Genomic DNA, 13,942 nt, shown 5'->3' with positions numbered 1-13,942 from the left:
TTAAATAAGATTACTGCCCACATTCTGAAACAGGTAACACAGCACTAACAATAAATGATGTGGTACGGAACAGAAAAGCCAGAGCACTTGTTATGTTTCTTCCTTTTTTTTTTTTTACTGTAATCCCTCTTCTTGCAGTGATTTTAGAGGACAGATCTCAAACCCCAGTGCATTACAGCGGCCATTCTGAAAAGAGCTTTGAAACAGACTTTAAAAAGTCAGAAGTGTAAAAGTTGTGGATGTTAACAATGAAAACAGAACTTACAGGTACATTATTTAAACAGTTGCCGCAGCATGCGGGGATGTATAACACTATATTTTTCGGAACCCCCACTACTTACTCTTTAATAGTCAGTGGACAGATTCAAGAGGAACATCATTTACAATCACAGCTCCACTGCCACCATCTGATTTGAAGAGAACAAGCAACTCCAGATGTTCTCTGTCTTACAGATCATCTACTCTACAGCCCTAAGCAATGATATAGAGCTGCAACTGTCTCAATCCTTCCAGTACTGGCACTCTGATCACTGTCCCTGGAGACCAGCTCCAAAGAATGACAAAACCCTTTGTCCATGCATTAAACTATACAGTGTGTGCAGGGTCTGGATTTCAGCTGGGTTAACGAGGTTCACTTATAATGGTGGGCTGCTTTTAAAAAAAAATAATAATAATTAATAGATTTTTTTGGCAAGATTTTTTAAATTCTTTAATCAGTTTAAAAGCACCCATGTTTCAGACTGGTCATAAAAGAAATGTAATATATTAACAAACCCAGGCAGAGGATACATTTTTCAGCCCCTCAGGAAAGAATGCAAACGTCATAGCCTTAAACAACAAAGGGGTTCCCATACTGCAATGCATTTCTAATTGGTCCAGCATGCTACTCTCATACTTCACTTACACAAAGTATTTGATTGATTCAGCCTTACATGACACTGCTTTAGCTTTCTCACAGACAGTGTGTGCTTATTAGGCACTTCCATTCCAAAATACACAGTAAAGAACCACCCATTTCCTATAATCAAGTTTGAAATGAACCTCAACCATCTTTTAAGGAGTGACTGGCTCAGAAAAAGTAAGGCTGTGCTCACACCCAGTTCATTAGGGGATTGGTTTCAGAACGAAGTAAGGTTTGGTACGTTTGGAGTATAGTGTGAACAAGTTCACTTGAAAACTGCAATGTGGACACAAATGAAAAAATATGTAAACTAACCAAAAAACGAACTCCATTTTACACCCAAACAAGCTCATTGCCTCATGGTATTTAGTGTGAACAGCAAGCACATTGATTCATTGTTTTAAACCAAATCAACTTAACAAACCCAATGTGAACATTACCTTTAAGACTGTAGTTGCATAAGCGTTTTCAAATTATTCTGTACATGTACCTGGGAACACAGCTACACTAAGCTTACAGTATTGCACATACAACACAGGCCAATTAGCTCATTTCTCCAACTACCCAAAAGTCAAATCCTTCCAGTATAAACCCCAAGCACATTTTGCTGTACTCCTTACAAGAGTTTTTTTCCAGCATTAGTAAAAGGAAAAAAACATGTTTCCAATTATTGTTTCTTTGGAAACTTGACTCATTCCAGATCATTGTTTATGAAGATGGAACTTTACTTCTGCCTCTGAAGTACTTTAGCTTTTAATAAATAGAAAATATAAAAGGGACTGTGTGAGAGCGTTACCACCTCAATCAGAAACAGGCAGTAAGTTTTGAGGCTGTAAGGTTGTGGGATTCTAAATCTCTCCTTAACCCCTACATTTTCACCACCTTTCAAATGCTAAATGTTGTCGGTGTAGTGTCCTACTGTATGTACAGCTTCAAATAATTGAAAATGTTTTGGTACAGTGTCAAAAACCTGGGAGAGCTGAAACAATGGTATAGGCCTAAAACAATACTGCAGTAGGAAAAGACCACAAGACCAAGAGAGACCCCAGGGAGAAGACGACACATTGCTGGAGGCAGTCAATTAAAACTGGGAAACATGAAGCCCAGGCACTGCTGAGACTGGTAAACTGCATGCAGTTTTCAGCAATCCTCCTGGAGCAATGATCTTTCTTGAGACTGTTGCATTTAGAGATCCTTTCTTAATTCTAACTAATCATTTTTAAAAGATTGCTTGTGTAACAAAGGCCTATCAACTTCACTAAATAGAAAATAAAACAGAAGGTTTTTAGAAATTCCAAGGTACAACAACTCCAAAAGTATGTGAAAAGGAAAGACGTGTCTTTATAAATGGTTAATAAACAAGTATAAAAGTTGTTTACCTTCAGAATATACAACATTTACAAATAAATATTTTTCAAATCCAAAAAGCACAGGCCAGTGTTTTTATCCCACACTGGGATTCAGTGGAATGCTGTACAGATAGCACTTGGTATGGTTTCATTTGCAGCTGGCTCAATGCAAATACTAGACTCATTCTATGAGCTCCTGCATCCTGAGACCCACCAACCTTAACATCTTTTGTATTATTATTACTCAGCATTAACAAGCCACTGCATTTAACACGATAAACCAAATAATCTGCAAACTACCAGTAAGAAGACAAGTCACACAGTTTATATAAAAACCAAATGATGCTCGTCACGCACTGCCCCCACATATGCAACTCAGAACCTCTTATGTGAATATTCCATTCCCCCCCCCCCCCCCCCCCCCCCGTGTATAGTAGGTGTCTTTGGGCAATGGTTATCTCTGTAACATGAGACTACACTGTGAGAGGAAATACTTTACTGGCATTACAGCGATTAAGAATGTCTGTACCTTTACCCCCTCCGGTTGGTTATAATCGGACATAATTTAGAATCCTGCCTGTTTGTTTTTATTACTAATAAAAATGAATTCTGACTGGCCTGGTTTTTCTGCTTCAAATGAAATACTTTACCTCCTGCTGTCAAGCCAGTCACAAGAGACTCGCTTTTTTTTTTTTTTTTTTTTTTTTTTTTTAACAACTTTGCTGTTTGATTCTAATTAGCTTTCTAGCCTGTACTCTACTAGTTCTTGATTTCTACACATATTTTTGTTCATTGCCTATTATTCAGTACCTATTGCTGTACCATTTTTTAAAATGCAATTCATGTTTATTTTGGTGCAAATAATAATGCATCGATTTCAGCCAGCTAGGTGGTACACCTCCCATAACATTTCAAGTATAAAGATGGCAAAAGCCTAATTTGCTAAACATTTTAAGTAAACAGAAATGAAGCAAACACCCTTATGCTAAATTAATACAGAACTTAAATGGGGGGATAGTTTCTGTTTAACTTGGTTCATCGACAGCTGTGCCAAATAAAATAAAAAAACAACACTGTAATTCAGTTAATTTCTAATAGCAAACGAGACAGGGACATTTATACTGTGTTTATTGGGCTAGGTCCAAAATGTTAATCAGTGTTCATTTTTGAACACCAAAGACTCTCCACTTTAAATATAGAAACAATACAAAAAGAAGTCTGGAAACATATTTGTATCTGGTTTAAAAATCACATTAAGTAAACACTGGTAAATTGCTAAGCTACTGTAATATTCATTCAAGCATGGCAGAGAAAGCTAGGATTCGACACTTTTTGTTCTGCAGGAGTGACTTATCAGTACGTAATGACCTCTTTGGCTGACATTTTGAGGCCGAAAGCAGAGTTGCATGACTCAAGTGCACACACCCAACATTTTGTTTTGGACTTGGACAGCACAGACTAAAATGTTTCCATGAAATGTCTTTACTTTAATATGACAACAGACCCATTAAAAAGAAAAGTGAATTCCAACGCTGTGGATTAAAAGGTACCAGATTCAAATGCATCCCTGGCAGGTAAGTAATTACAGAAAAAATATATAGTACTAGATACAGAATTGGGCTATTGTACTTCTGGGCCATTCCATGACAATCCAAGGTTTGTTACATTACATAAATCATCAATATCAAACTACTTGCAAGACTGATCATCTTCTGAATATTAGGTACAGTATGTTAATTATGTGACAATTTAATTACATCATTTTTGTTGCATGGGCTTGCCATTGATCTGATATCAAAGACTTCTCAGCATATATATATATATATATATCTCATTTGCATGGAATGGCTGACCTCCGATTAGACATATGGCTCCTGTGAAGCATGACCTGGCATTAAAGCACAACCTTTACTAGTGTATCTGTACTACTACGTGAGGAGTGTAGTTTTTTTCATCAAAATAATAAACATCAGCAATTCAATTAACTCGGTGGTTTGTGTTAAAAGACTTCTTCACAGACCAGTCTCAGGCATCTGGTACTAATGATTTTCATCTGAATCTCAATTGCAGGTGAAGCCCTGGACACAGTGCGCTATGTGATCAATAGCGACACAATTTTTCAGTCGTATCTGGCAGTGTGTTATGCTTTGCAATGCGATTTTACAGGATCGGCCGATCGATCGCAAAGTTTAAACATGTTTCATATTTTGCGATGCGATTCACTCACATCGGGCAGTGTGTCATACCCACTCCCAGGCAGGAACGCCAGTGGTTGGAGCGAGAAATATAAAAGCACTTACTCAACGTAGTTGATAAAAGCACTTACTCAACGTAGTTGATAAAAGCACTTACTCAACGTAGTTGATAAAAGCACTTACTCAACGTAGTTGATAAAAGCACTTACTCAACGTAGTTGTTTTATTTTTTTGTTTTTTTTTGTTGCATAATGAATAACTTCAAAGAACATCTACTTTTGACAGTAATTTAGGCATCATCATCATATTGCATTTGGGCCAAAACGCATAGGACAGTCACAGCAACCTTAAATAGATTTCTGTTAACCACCACTGAAACATGAAATGTACGATGAAGCAGACTGACCCAGCATCTGAAATGAACCAAGAGTCTGAAATGTGAACATATTTAGCACCACACAGTAGATTGAGATGGTGTTCTCTTTATGAACACAGAGTCTTAACAGTGCTCCCTGGTGTCTGTGAGCAGACAATGAAGGGGATGGATCACAGATTTCAATCTATAGCAGCTAAATAAAGACCTGGAAGCATCCTTCCTTCTACCCTTCAGGGACAGCTGCTTATAACTATTGATTGTAATACATAAAAGGTGGTACAGTAGCTCTCTTGCACCCTCGCCAAAGTATCTGTTCAATGTGATTGAAACTGGGGCTTGACGCTGTTCACCACTGCCATGCACTCCTATGGACTGAATACAATACAGAGAGAAATGCTCTACTCCCTCATTGCAAAGCCATAACAGGGGAATGAAATACCAGACTTGAGGAATGAATCATATTATATTTTTTCACACAGATTTAAACAAGATCTTTGTAAGTCGGAGGACAAAAAAAAGTAATTTATAAGAGACTGAATGTTTGATCATTATCAGTACCGGTAATGTCTTAATTTAGTACTAAAAGCATTGAAATATATTATAAATGCATTACAATATAAACATATAAACTCTAAAAGAATATCTTCCACCCAATTCCCCCCTGCCCCCCGCCCCCATTCCTCTGCAGAGATAAACAAAAGACGAAAACCAATCCCCGTATTCGCAGTGACTGATAATCACATAATCATTACAGCACTAAACGTTTTGCAAAGGCCATGTGTGCCAGATGACTGGCTGCTGTCTCTGGTGTTAGCCAGGACAGAGTATTAAAATGAGTGACAGAAGGAAGCTAAATTGAGGAAAATATGAGCATAAGGATCATCCTTCCAATCCGCTTGTTCACATCCTGCTGGCTTAACCCTGAAAGTACCAAACATTTCAACTCAAAGGCCTAGATTAAATAAACGTTAGCACCACACTGCCCTAGAATGCAGTTATGTGCCAGACACACTAGAGATACAGTACAGTAGAGTGCTCAATTTACACTTTAAATGATCACAATATCATATTAAAAGCAGTAAAATGGCATTCCAAATGGTTCATCCAAGACACTACCAAGTGCACAAGCAGGAGCTTTTACTTTGAATCCAGGTCATGCCAAGTTGCCGATCATAAAAGGAGACGGTCCACAGGGAGGACTGAACTGTATTTACACTTCTGTGGGTTGGTTATGGAAATTGGCCAGGTTTAGTTCACCTCATCATGCTTCAGTGTCCCCTACTGGTCAGCAGGAATAGATGATGCACTTTATTGTATTCTTTTTACTTGTTAATTATATATGTTTTGAATGAGTCAAGCTCTCACATATGGCCTATGGGGAATGTAGAATCTAAATAATGGTAATAACAGTAATTGAAAAACAATTCAGTACCATCAGTCAATCAGCTTCCAGCTCTAGCAGGCTTCTATCTATTAGATGCACGCTCGAACATCACAGCATCAACTGCCAATCTAATTTAAAATCAATCCGGAGGATTATTCATTTTGACTTGACTTAATGAAAGCTCGGCATATGTTGGATAGCAAATACTAAACAAAGACACAATTGGTCCAAATTGTATTTTATTACCCACCTGTGACAGAGACAGAATGATTCTTGGTGATAAATCTCCCTCCCGACCTGTGAGGGTGCTGTGTAAAGGGAACAGAGTGCCCTGGACTGGATGGCCTGACAAATCATTCCCAGGGTTAGGTGGAAGTCAGCCATCTAGAAAGGGGGCACAGCTGCGGTACATTAAGTCATCGCCCCAGAGGGAAAGCGATGTGGCGGATTGGAGGAGAAACGGCTGCACTCACTAACCAAGGGGGTGTGACTGAAGGTACAAATAGGTTGAAGTAGCTGGGTGATCTCTTCCTTTGTTATGGTTAAGGTCGAACCACTAAAGGATGAGTATAAAGTAACCGCAAGTGTTTTGTTTGTGTATTACGTCTAACTGTACTGTTTGTTATTTATTAGACGGCTAACACGATCCGGAGCTGTCGCTACAGACCAGCACAAACCTGGACAACACTGCACTTTTGTTCACAGATAAATTGTATTTGCACCACCAGCACTAACATCACTCACCCTGGACTTGGACTCGTGTTTGTGTATTGTGTTTATTATTTCGGGACTTTAACCCCGTATTTAGCTGAGCAGTACACATTGTTGGGTACTGCCAGTCCTTCATTTATTATTTACTGTTGTCATCAGACTATTGGATTACAAATTAAAACCACTATTTCGCCAGTAGTTGTCTGTCGTTATCTTGAACACTGCATCACCTCTACACCTGCGCACTGCAACCCACCTTGCCACACCACCAAAACCAGCCAATCAATACTTTACACCAATGAAAGCAACCGGTCCTGTACCTGCCACTGCCGAATCAGCCAATTGCAGCCTGTCAGCTCAACTGCAGCTCAGCATCTTTCAACAACAGCATACCAAAACAGAGGTGCTTATTTAATGTACATTAGTGCATATAAATTATATTGTTTTGCATTACTAATGTATGAAATATTTCATTGTGTACGTTGTGGTCAATGTGTTTATTGTCAAATACTGAGATTTGAATTCAGATCTTAGCAGAAGGTGATAATTAAAAATAAACAAAATAAATAAATAAATAAAAATAATAATGTGTGACCACTGGTCTGTAAGGGTCAACACCTTTTTTTGTTATAGTTTAGTGTACATTTTGGTATATTGGTATAAGCATCAGAATTCCATAATGCGCTGTACTCATAGAACCTATTGCCAAGTGGTTTGTCCAATTGCCCAATGAAATAATTGCATTTTAATGTGCTGGTACCTTAAATGTGCACGCACTGAATGGCACAACTGGATTGGTTTCTGTATTCCTTTGTACTTACCACCCAGGGAAATAGATTTTTGCCAAACATAAGGTTCTTTTTTCTTATTACAGTACTAAACTGGTACTAGAAAGGAAGGCTAATAATAAAAAAGCAATACACCATCATTTTTTCAATCTAAAAATCATTTTCCACTGCAGAGCAATCATATCTTCTTTTCAATCACTTGTCCAATGAAGTGCTGTGATCCACAGAACAGACTGTGATGGTTGCTGCAAGCATTGCATAAACATTTCAGATAAATGCTTTCTGCCTCAAAAAGCACAACAGCTTCCACTGTTTCTCTTATTTTTTTTCAAGTGTAATACAATAAATCTTGCATTATAATAATCTATATTGTTACATTCTCAAGATAAGATTTAGCACCACTGCTTTTGCCCTCTGATTACAATAGGACTGTATACATTAAGCATATATTTAATACAGCGAAGGTGGTTGAAAATTAAGGTGCACAGCCAGCTTACTGAATACAGGTCAACAGAGCCACCTCTCATTTGAGAGTGACATATTGGCATTATTTTGGAAGTTTTATTGTTGTGACTAATTCCATGTTCATAAAGGAAGCCACAAAATACAGTAAATGCACACTGTTACAATTCAGTTAAACTGATGTTCTACCTACTGATGTCTGTTGTGATTTATTACAACTTCACCCTTATATTGCACATGCTTTCTCTTTATAAAGTGTATATATTAAATATGGGTGATTAGAACAATAAGAGTCAGAAAACCAAACAAAACAGAAAGATATAGTGATTCCATATATATATATATATATATATATATTTTAAATCACGGTTTTATATTAAATGGTTCTCACATAATTCCAATAAATCTTACCCAATATGTAATGCCTTCATTTTGCAGGTGGCACATTTTTCTATAATAAAAATGCACACTGGAATTTAAACTCATTACAACATTCATAAAGCAATATACCTAATGGGTGATGGATCACCACTTCATCCAATGGAGACCAGTTTTGAAGGCAGTACTAAACCACCAACAGTGGCTCCTAATCTGATTTAGTCCTACAGTACTGTGTTACTGCCCACACTTTATCCCAGTACCCTTAGCCTGTTGGTTTATACTGTAGCAACAGCAACAAAAAAGTGAATAGCAACTTCATCTTTGCCATTTAAAATCAGATACAAGCTTAAAATCAAAATGTATCATAATGTAAGATTAATTGAATCAGTCACAATAAGTATAAAAAAAACAAACTGATAATATCCCTTTAAATTCCATCAAGCCCAATGGGACATAAGCATCTCTCTGCTGTAACTCAAGACACAGGCTGTCACCCTGACTGGGGCTAGCCTGGAGTCAAACCAAAAGGAACACCACAGCCAAGATCATTTCTCTCATAATATCCTTTAAAAAGTCCCAATTATTCACGTCTTAAATGTAATTATGTGGGTGCTGTGTAGTACTGAAACAGAGCAGAGTTCTTGTTATGGCTGCATTACAATTTGTATTGCACTCTGCTTGACTTTTCAAACACTTGCATTCAAATTAGAAAGGTTCAATGCAGTCTGTAGTACTGAACAAAAATTAAAACACTGTAATGAATTACTTTTTTTTTTTTTTTTTTTTAATCAAAAAGACTTGTATTTCATATTTCTATGCACATTCCTACATATGCTTTGTATTAACAGCAGGACTTGCTGATCTGTACAGTACTATGCTGGCTCTTGTTTCTGGTTTAGATAGATACATTTATTCACAACATTTTTACACCTGACAGTATTTGTACTAAGCAATGCAGCCCACACAGTACTAATAATGCAGATTCCAATTAGAGGGTGTGTGTCCAATAGATGCTTTTGTGGTTAGCAAGGTATTTGGATGTTTGCAATTTGTACAGAATTTTGCTGATGTTCGATCAGTGCAGGGCAACTCATTCCTTATAATGGTACTTAGCCCTTTGTTTCACTGCATGCAGTATACTTCTCCATAGATGTTTTTTTTTTTGGTTTATTTTTAAAGACGTAATAGTAATATATACTGTATTTGAATTACTTTAATGCCAAGCATCTTAATATACTGTATGTTCACCTTAAAAAAAAAAAAAGATTACTTTTTTAGAACAAAATAACTGAAAGGATTGTATTTTTTTCAATCCTTTTTTTTTTGTTTAAACTAGTTTGTAAAACAAAAATTACATACAGTATATGTATATATAGCACAATGTTACTACAATGCTTACTGATATAGTACTGCAGTGGTTTTCAACTTTTCTTTTGTTTTTGTACCTTCAGAGATTTCAGTAGGTATCCTGTTACAATATTCACTCTACTGAATAGTACCAGAGGCAGAATAATCCAATTAACAACATTTTTTCTTCATTTATTTAATATATAATTTGTCACAACAGGACTGACAAACTCTTGCTTTAGACAGAATACCAAACAGTAGGCCCAATTCTTAACACTTTTAATCTTTTTATGCACAGAATCAAAAGACAGTATTTGTAATCTCTTCGGAAACACACATTCACTTTCTACTTGGAAAACTTATAAATAATCAAAAATAGTCTGCACTGTAAATGTTTATCATGTTACCATTTACTTCCCATTTCAGTATAGTTATGTGTGCCATTTAAAATGTTTACAATTTCAAAAACATTAACCTCAAGATAAAACTATAATAACTAACAATGATAAACGTTTTATTAAAGCCAACATAATAATGATCTGGATGTATTCTATCAAACACCGAAAACAAATTCAACCAGCCGCTATTACTGTTACTAAAATGCAGCTGCGCCTAATAAATAAAACAAAAAACATCAAAGTAAGAGTACTGTGATTGTTATTTATGTTTACTGGAGGATTTACACTTGAATACTAAAGAAAATTAGTATTCAATTATAATACGAATTAAAGTTCATGTGTAGCACAGTGCTCTACATAGGCAGAATGGCCAGACACCTGCATCACCCACCGTAATATTACTGTAAATCTGCTCAAATCGAAATCGTGTGCAAACAAGTGGATGATAATTTTGAAACTATATTACACTAGCTTTTGAGCTGCTAAACAAAAATGAAATATGTATGCACAGTAGTTAAGAGATAATATATAATACCATCAAAAAATAAAATTAAAGATCTTTATTTTTTTTTTTTGCATTTCCTATGACCCTTGGAAGTACCCCCAGGGGTTGAAAAACCCTGTAGTACAGCACACAGAGGAAAAATGGGTGTTCTTAACATGTTTTTATTTTGGTTCACTGCGTCAGTGTTGAAAATATTGTAGCGATCTTGGTTAACGCAGGCAGGGGAGAGTGTGGCGTGCACAGGGGAAGGCAGCAGCAGGGCTGGTAGGTTATGTAAACACACAGAGACATAAGCCCGATATACGCTCCTTGCAAAGGAGCCTTCTCTTTTGTACAGCGGTATCGGTGCTATGCTTTAGTGCGAGAGGTCCCGGGCTCGCGCCCGCCCTCCGCCTGTGTGTGGATTGCCTCGCCCTGTGTGATGCGCCTGCCTGCGTTACCCGAGATTGCTACAATAGCTATACTTTCATCTAATGGCCCTTTAATAATAATAATAATAATAATAAATCAGGATTTATGATATGTCACCCATCACTGATTAACAAGTTCTGAAAGAGGTCTTGAATTAATTGTCTCTAAAACAACCAAAAAAAATGTATTGACAGCATTCTTTACTGCAGATAATAGCTTCTCACAGTCAAATAACCAGCTACAGGCAACTTGTTTAAATCTCTGTTCTGCAAATTAAATGTTCGGATTTTTTTTTCTTTTTTTTTTTATTGAAAGTAGGAAATGACTAATTGAACACAAACCTGCAGTATTTTCCTTACTAGTACAGCTGTGCCTAGATAACTGTCAAGTAAACACAGATGGCCCCTGTGATGACAGCTCGACACTCTGGGAACCTTGTGGCTGCCAAAAGACTGTGGTTGTCTGTGTATGATGTCATCAGCTTTCTGGGCTATAAATCTAAATCTGAAACACTATTAGGTAAGAATCAGTCATGGAATCAGGCAATGTTACTAAATGACCTGACACTGCCATATCATAAAGCAATCTAGCACATAATAAATAAAAACACCTTGCATCTAAATTGAGATAAAAAATATAGCAAGCAAAAAAATATGTAATGAATGAGGGGAAAAAATAACAATACATTTGTATCTAATAATCATTTCTTTCAAATTTCATTAACCCATACTGATGGGCTCCCCACCTACCGGCCACATTACTACGACAATGTATGCTTTCAACAGTAGTATATACACGAATGCCACCTGCTGTACATTTAACATATTACAGCCAGTGTGTACAATTAGTAATTAAAATACCCAATCTGAATCTACTAAACCAACAAACAAGAGGATACTGCTACCTGCCATTATACTGTGGAGTAGTGGTTAGGGCTCTGGACTCTTGACCAGAGGGTCGTGGGTTCAATCCCTGGTAGGGGACACTGCTGCTGTACCTTTGAGCAAGGTACTTTACCTAGATTGCTCCAGTAAAAAAAACCCAACTGTATAAATGGGTAACTGTATGTAAAAATAATGTGATATCTTGTAACAATTGTCGCCTGGATAAGGGCGTCTGCTAAGAAATACAAAATAATAATAATAATTATACTTTTTTTTTTGGATGTTCGAAGCATGTAAAATAAAATGCAATGCAGTTTACACAGATTGAGTATGCAGGAGAGTATACATAAACTACAGCGTAAACTACAGCACCATATACTGTAATAACAAATATGAATAATTGGTTTTCTAGCAAAACTGCAAGAAAGAAATTATTTTGTTTTGATGCAGCAATCCAGACATACAAAAGATGCTGTTATTTGGCACAATTTGCATTAAACATAAAATTGAACATTTTATAGGCGTGTGTCCCTTGGGCACAAAAATGACAGACGTTTAATTTATAAGTGTAAAAAGTTGTCAGGATGTCAATGAAAAGAAAAATGACAGGCACGTTATTTAAACAGTTGTAGCAGCACGTGTAACGCTATACTTTTCAGAACCCCGCTGCTTACTCTTTAAGCAATGCAAAGTGTCTTGAGGCCTGCATGAACTTCAAAAAAATGATCGTAGTTCTAGTACAAGTATAGATAGTAGAAAAAGTACAATTTAATACAGCTGACTCCTCTACCTGCTCATTGACTCTGCAGTAAGATGGTCCATGGTGGATAAGGATCTTCACAATATCAACATCCCCTTTCCATGCAGCCAGGTGAAGAGGGATGCAGCCTTTGTTGTCCGCTACATTGGTTGAGGCTTCATACTGGAGTAATTTAAGTACAACATCCCTAGAAGATACACATTTTAAATTATCATTAACCAGTCAAGCATGCATACACTTTTTTCACAACTAATTAATTTACAGAAACAATTGTACGGTTCAATACTTCACAGGACTCATGAGTTCATTTTTAATAAAAAAAAAAAAAAAAAAGGAAATCTGTCCTGATTTGTAAATGATAAAAAGCTGAGTTTAATTATTTTTGGCGATTGTTATCTGCTGTAGTCTATGAAAATGGACAGCTATCAACAAGAAACACACAACTATGCAGAACAAAAAACATTGCCTACTTGTGTCCAATAATTAATTAATTTCCTCTAAAATGCAGCTGAAGTCAAATTGATTTCCACTACTACAATCAAATAGTAATGCATTTGACTACTGTGCATAGTAGATCTGCAAGTGACAGCATTTTCTAAAGGATTTAGTGTTTTTTTAAAAAAAAAAGTATAGTATTTCCAGCTCTAACAATGTGCATGTTACAGATTTGGGTGGAGATAATGCAGGGGACAAACGTCAGTAACAGCTATGTCAGTGACATTCATCCCCTGAACCTGAACGAAATACAAAATTAGAGATAGATCGGTGACATGTAAAAAGTAAATTACAGTACAGTAGATAGGTGGGCAGATGCCTCCTATGACTGCCCATTCTGTTACTCCTAATAACCCTCGCTGAAGACTGTCCTTTTCAAGTTTAAGCATTTCATCGATGTATATTGTATGTGTGACAAAACAGGCAGATAGACAAACAGACAGGCACTATGTACTGTCCATATAGACCTGCTGATGCGTCAATAATATGTACACCCAGATATTAATAAATAGTGCAAGAGGAAGACATACAGTACCTGTTTTTTATTGCTGTATATATATATATATATATATATATACACACACATATATATATA

The 13,942-nt window shown here is 36.6% G+C and overlaps 1 protein-coding gene across 6 annotated transcripts in view; it reads right to left on the bottom strand.

The window, feature by feature from the left end:
• Positions 1-13,942, bottom strand: part of anks1b (ankyrin repeat and sterile alpha motif domain containing 1B) — a 209,180-nt gene that overhangs the window by 141,477 nt on the left and 53,761 nt on the right. For all 6 annotated transcript variants that reach the window (XM_059026989.1, XM_059026990.1, XM_059026992.1 and 3 more), the window contains exon 3: positions 12,883-13,039. In XM_059026989.1, coding sequence (XP_058882972.1) covers positions 12,883-13,039 — 157 coding nt within the window. The remainder of the gene's footprint in view (positions 1-12,882; positions 13,040-13,942) is intronic.

This window comes from Acipenser ruthenus, chromosome 7 (genome assembly GCF_902713425.1).
Source record: "Acipenser ruthenus chromosome 7, fAciRut3.2 maternal haplotype, whole genome shotgun sequence".
In the NCBI taxonomy this organism is placed as follows: Eukaryota; Metazoa; Chordata; class Actinopteri; order Acipenseriformes; family Acipenseridae; genus Acipenser; species Acipenser ruthenus.
The sequence above is the reverse complement of the archived record's forward strand: the minus strand, read 5'-3'. Positions and strand labels throughout refer to the sequence as shown.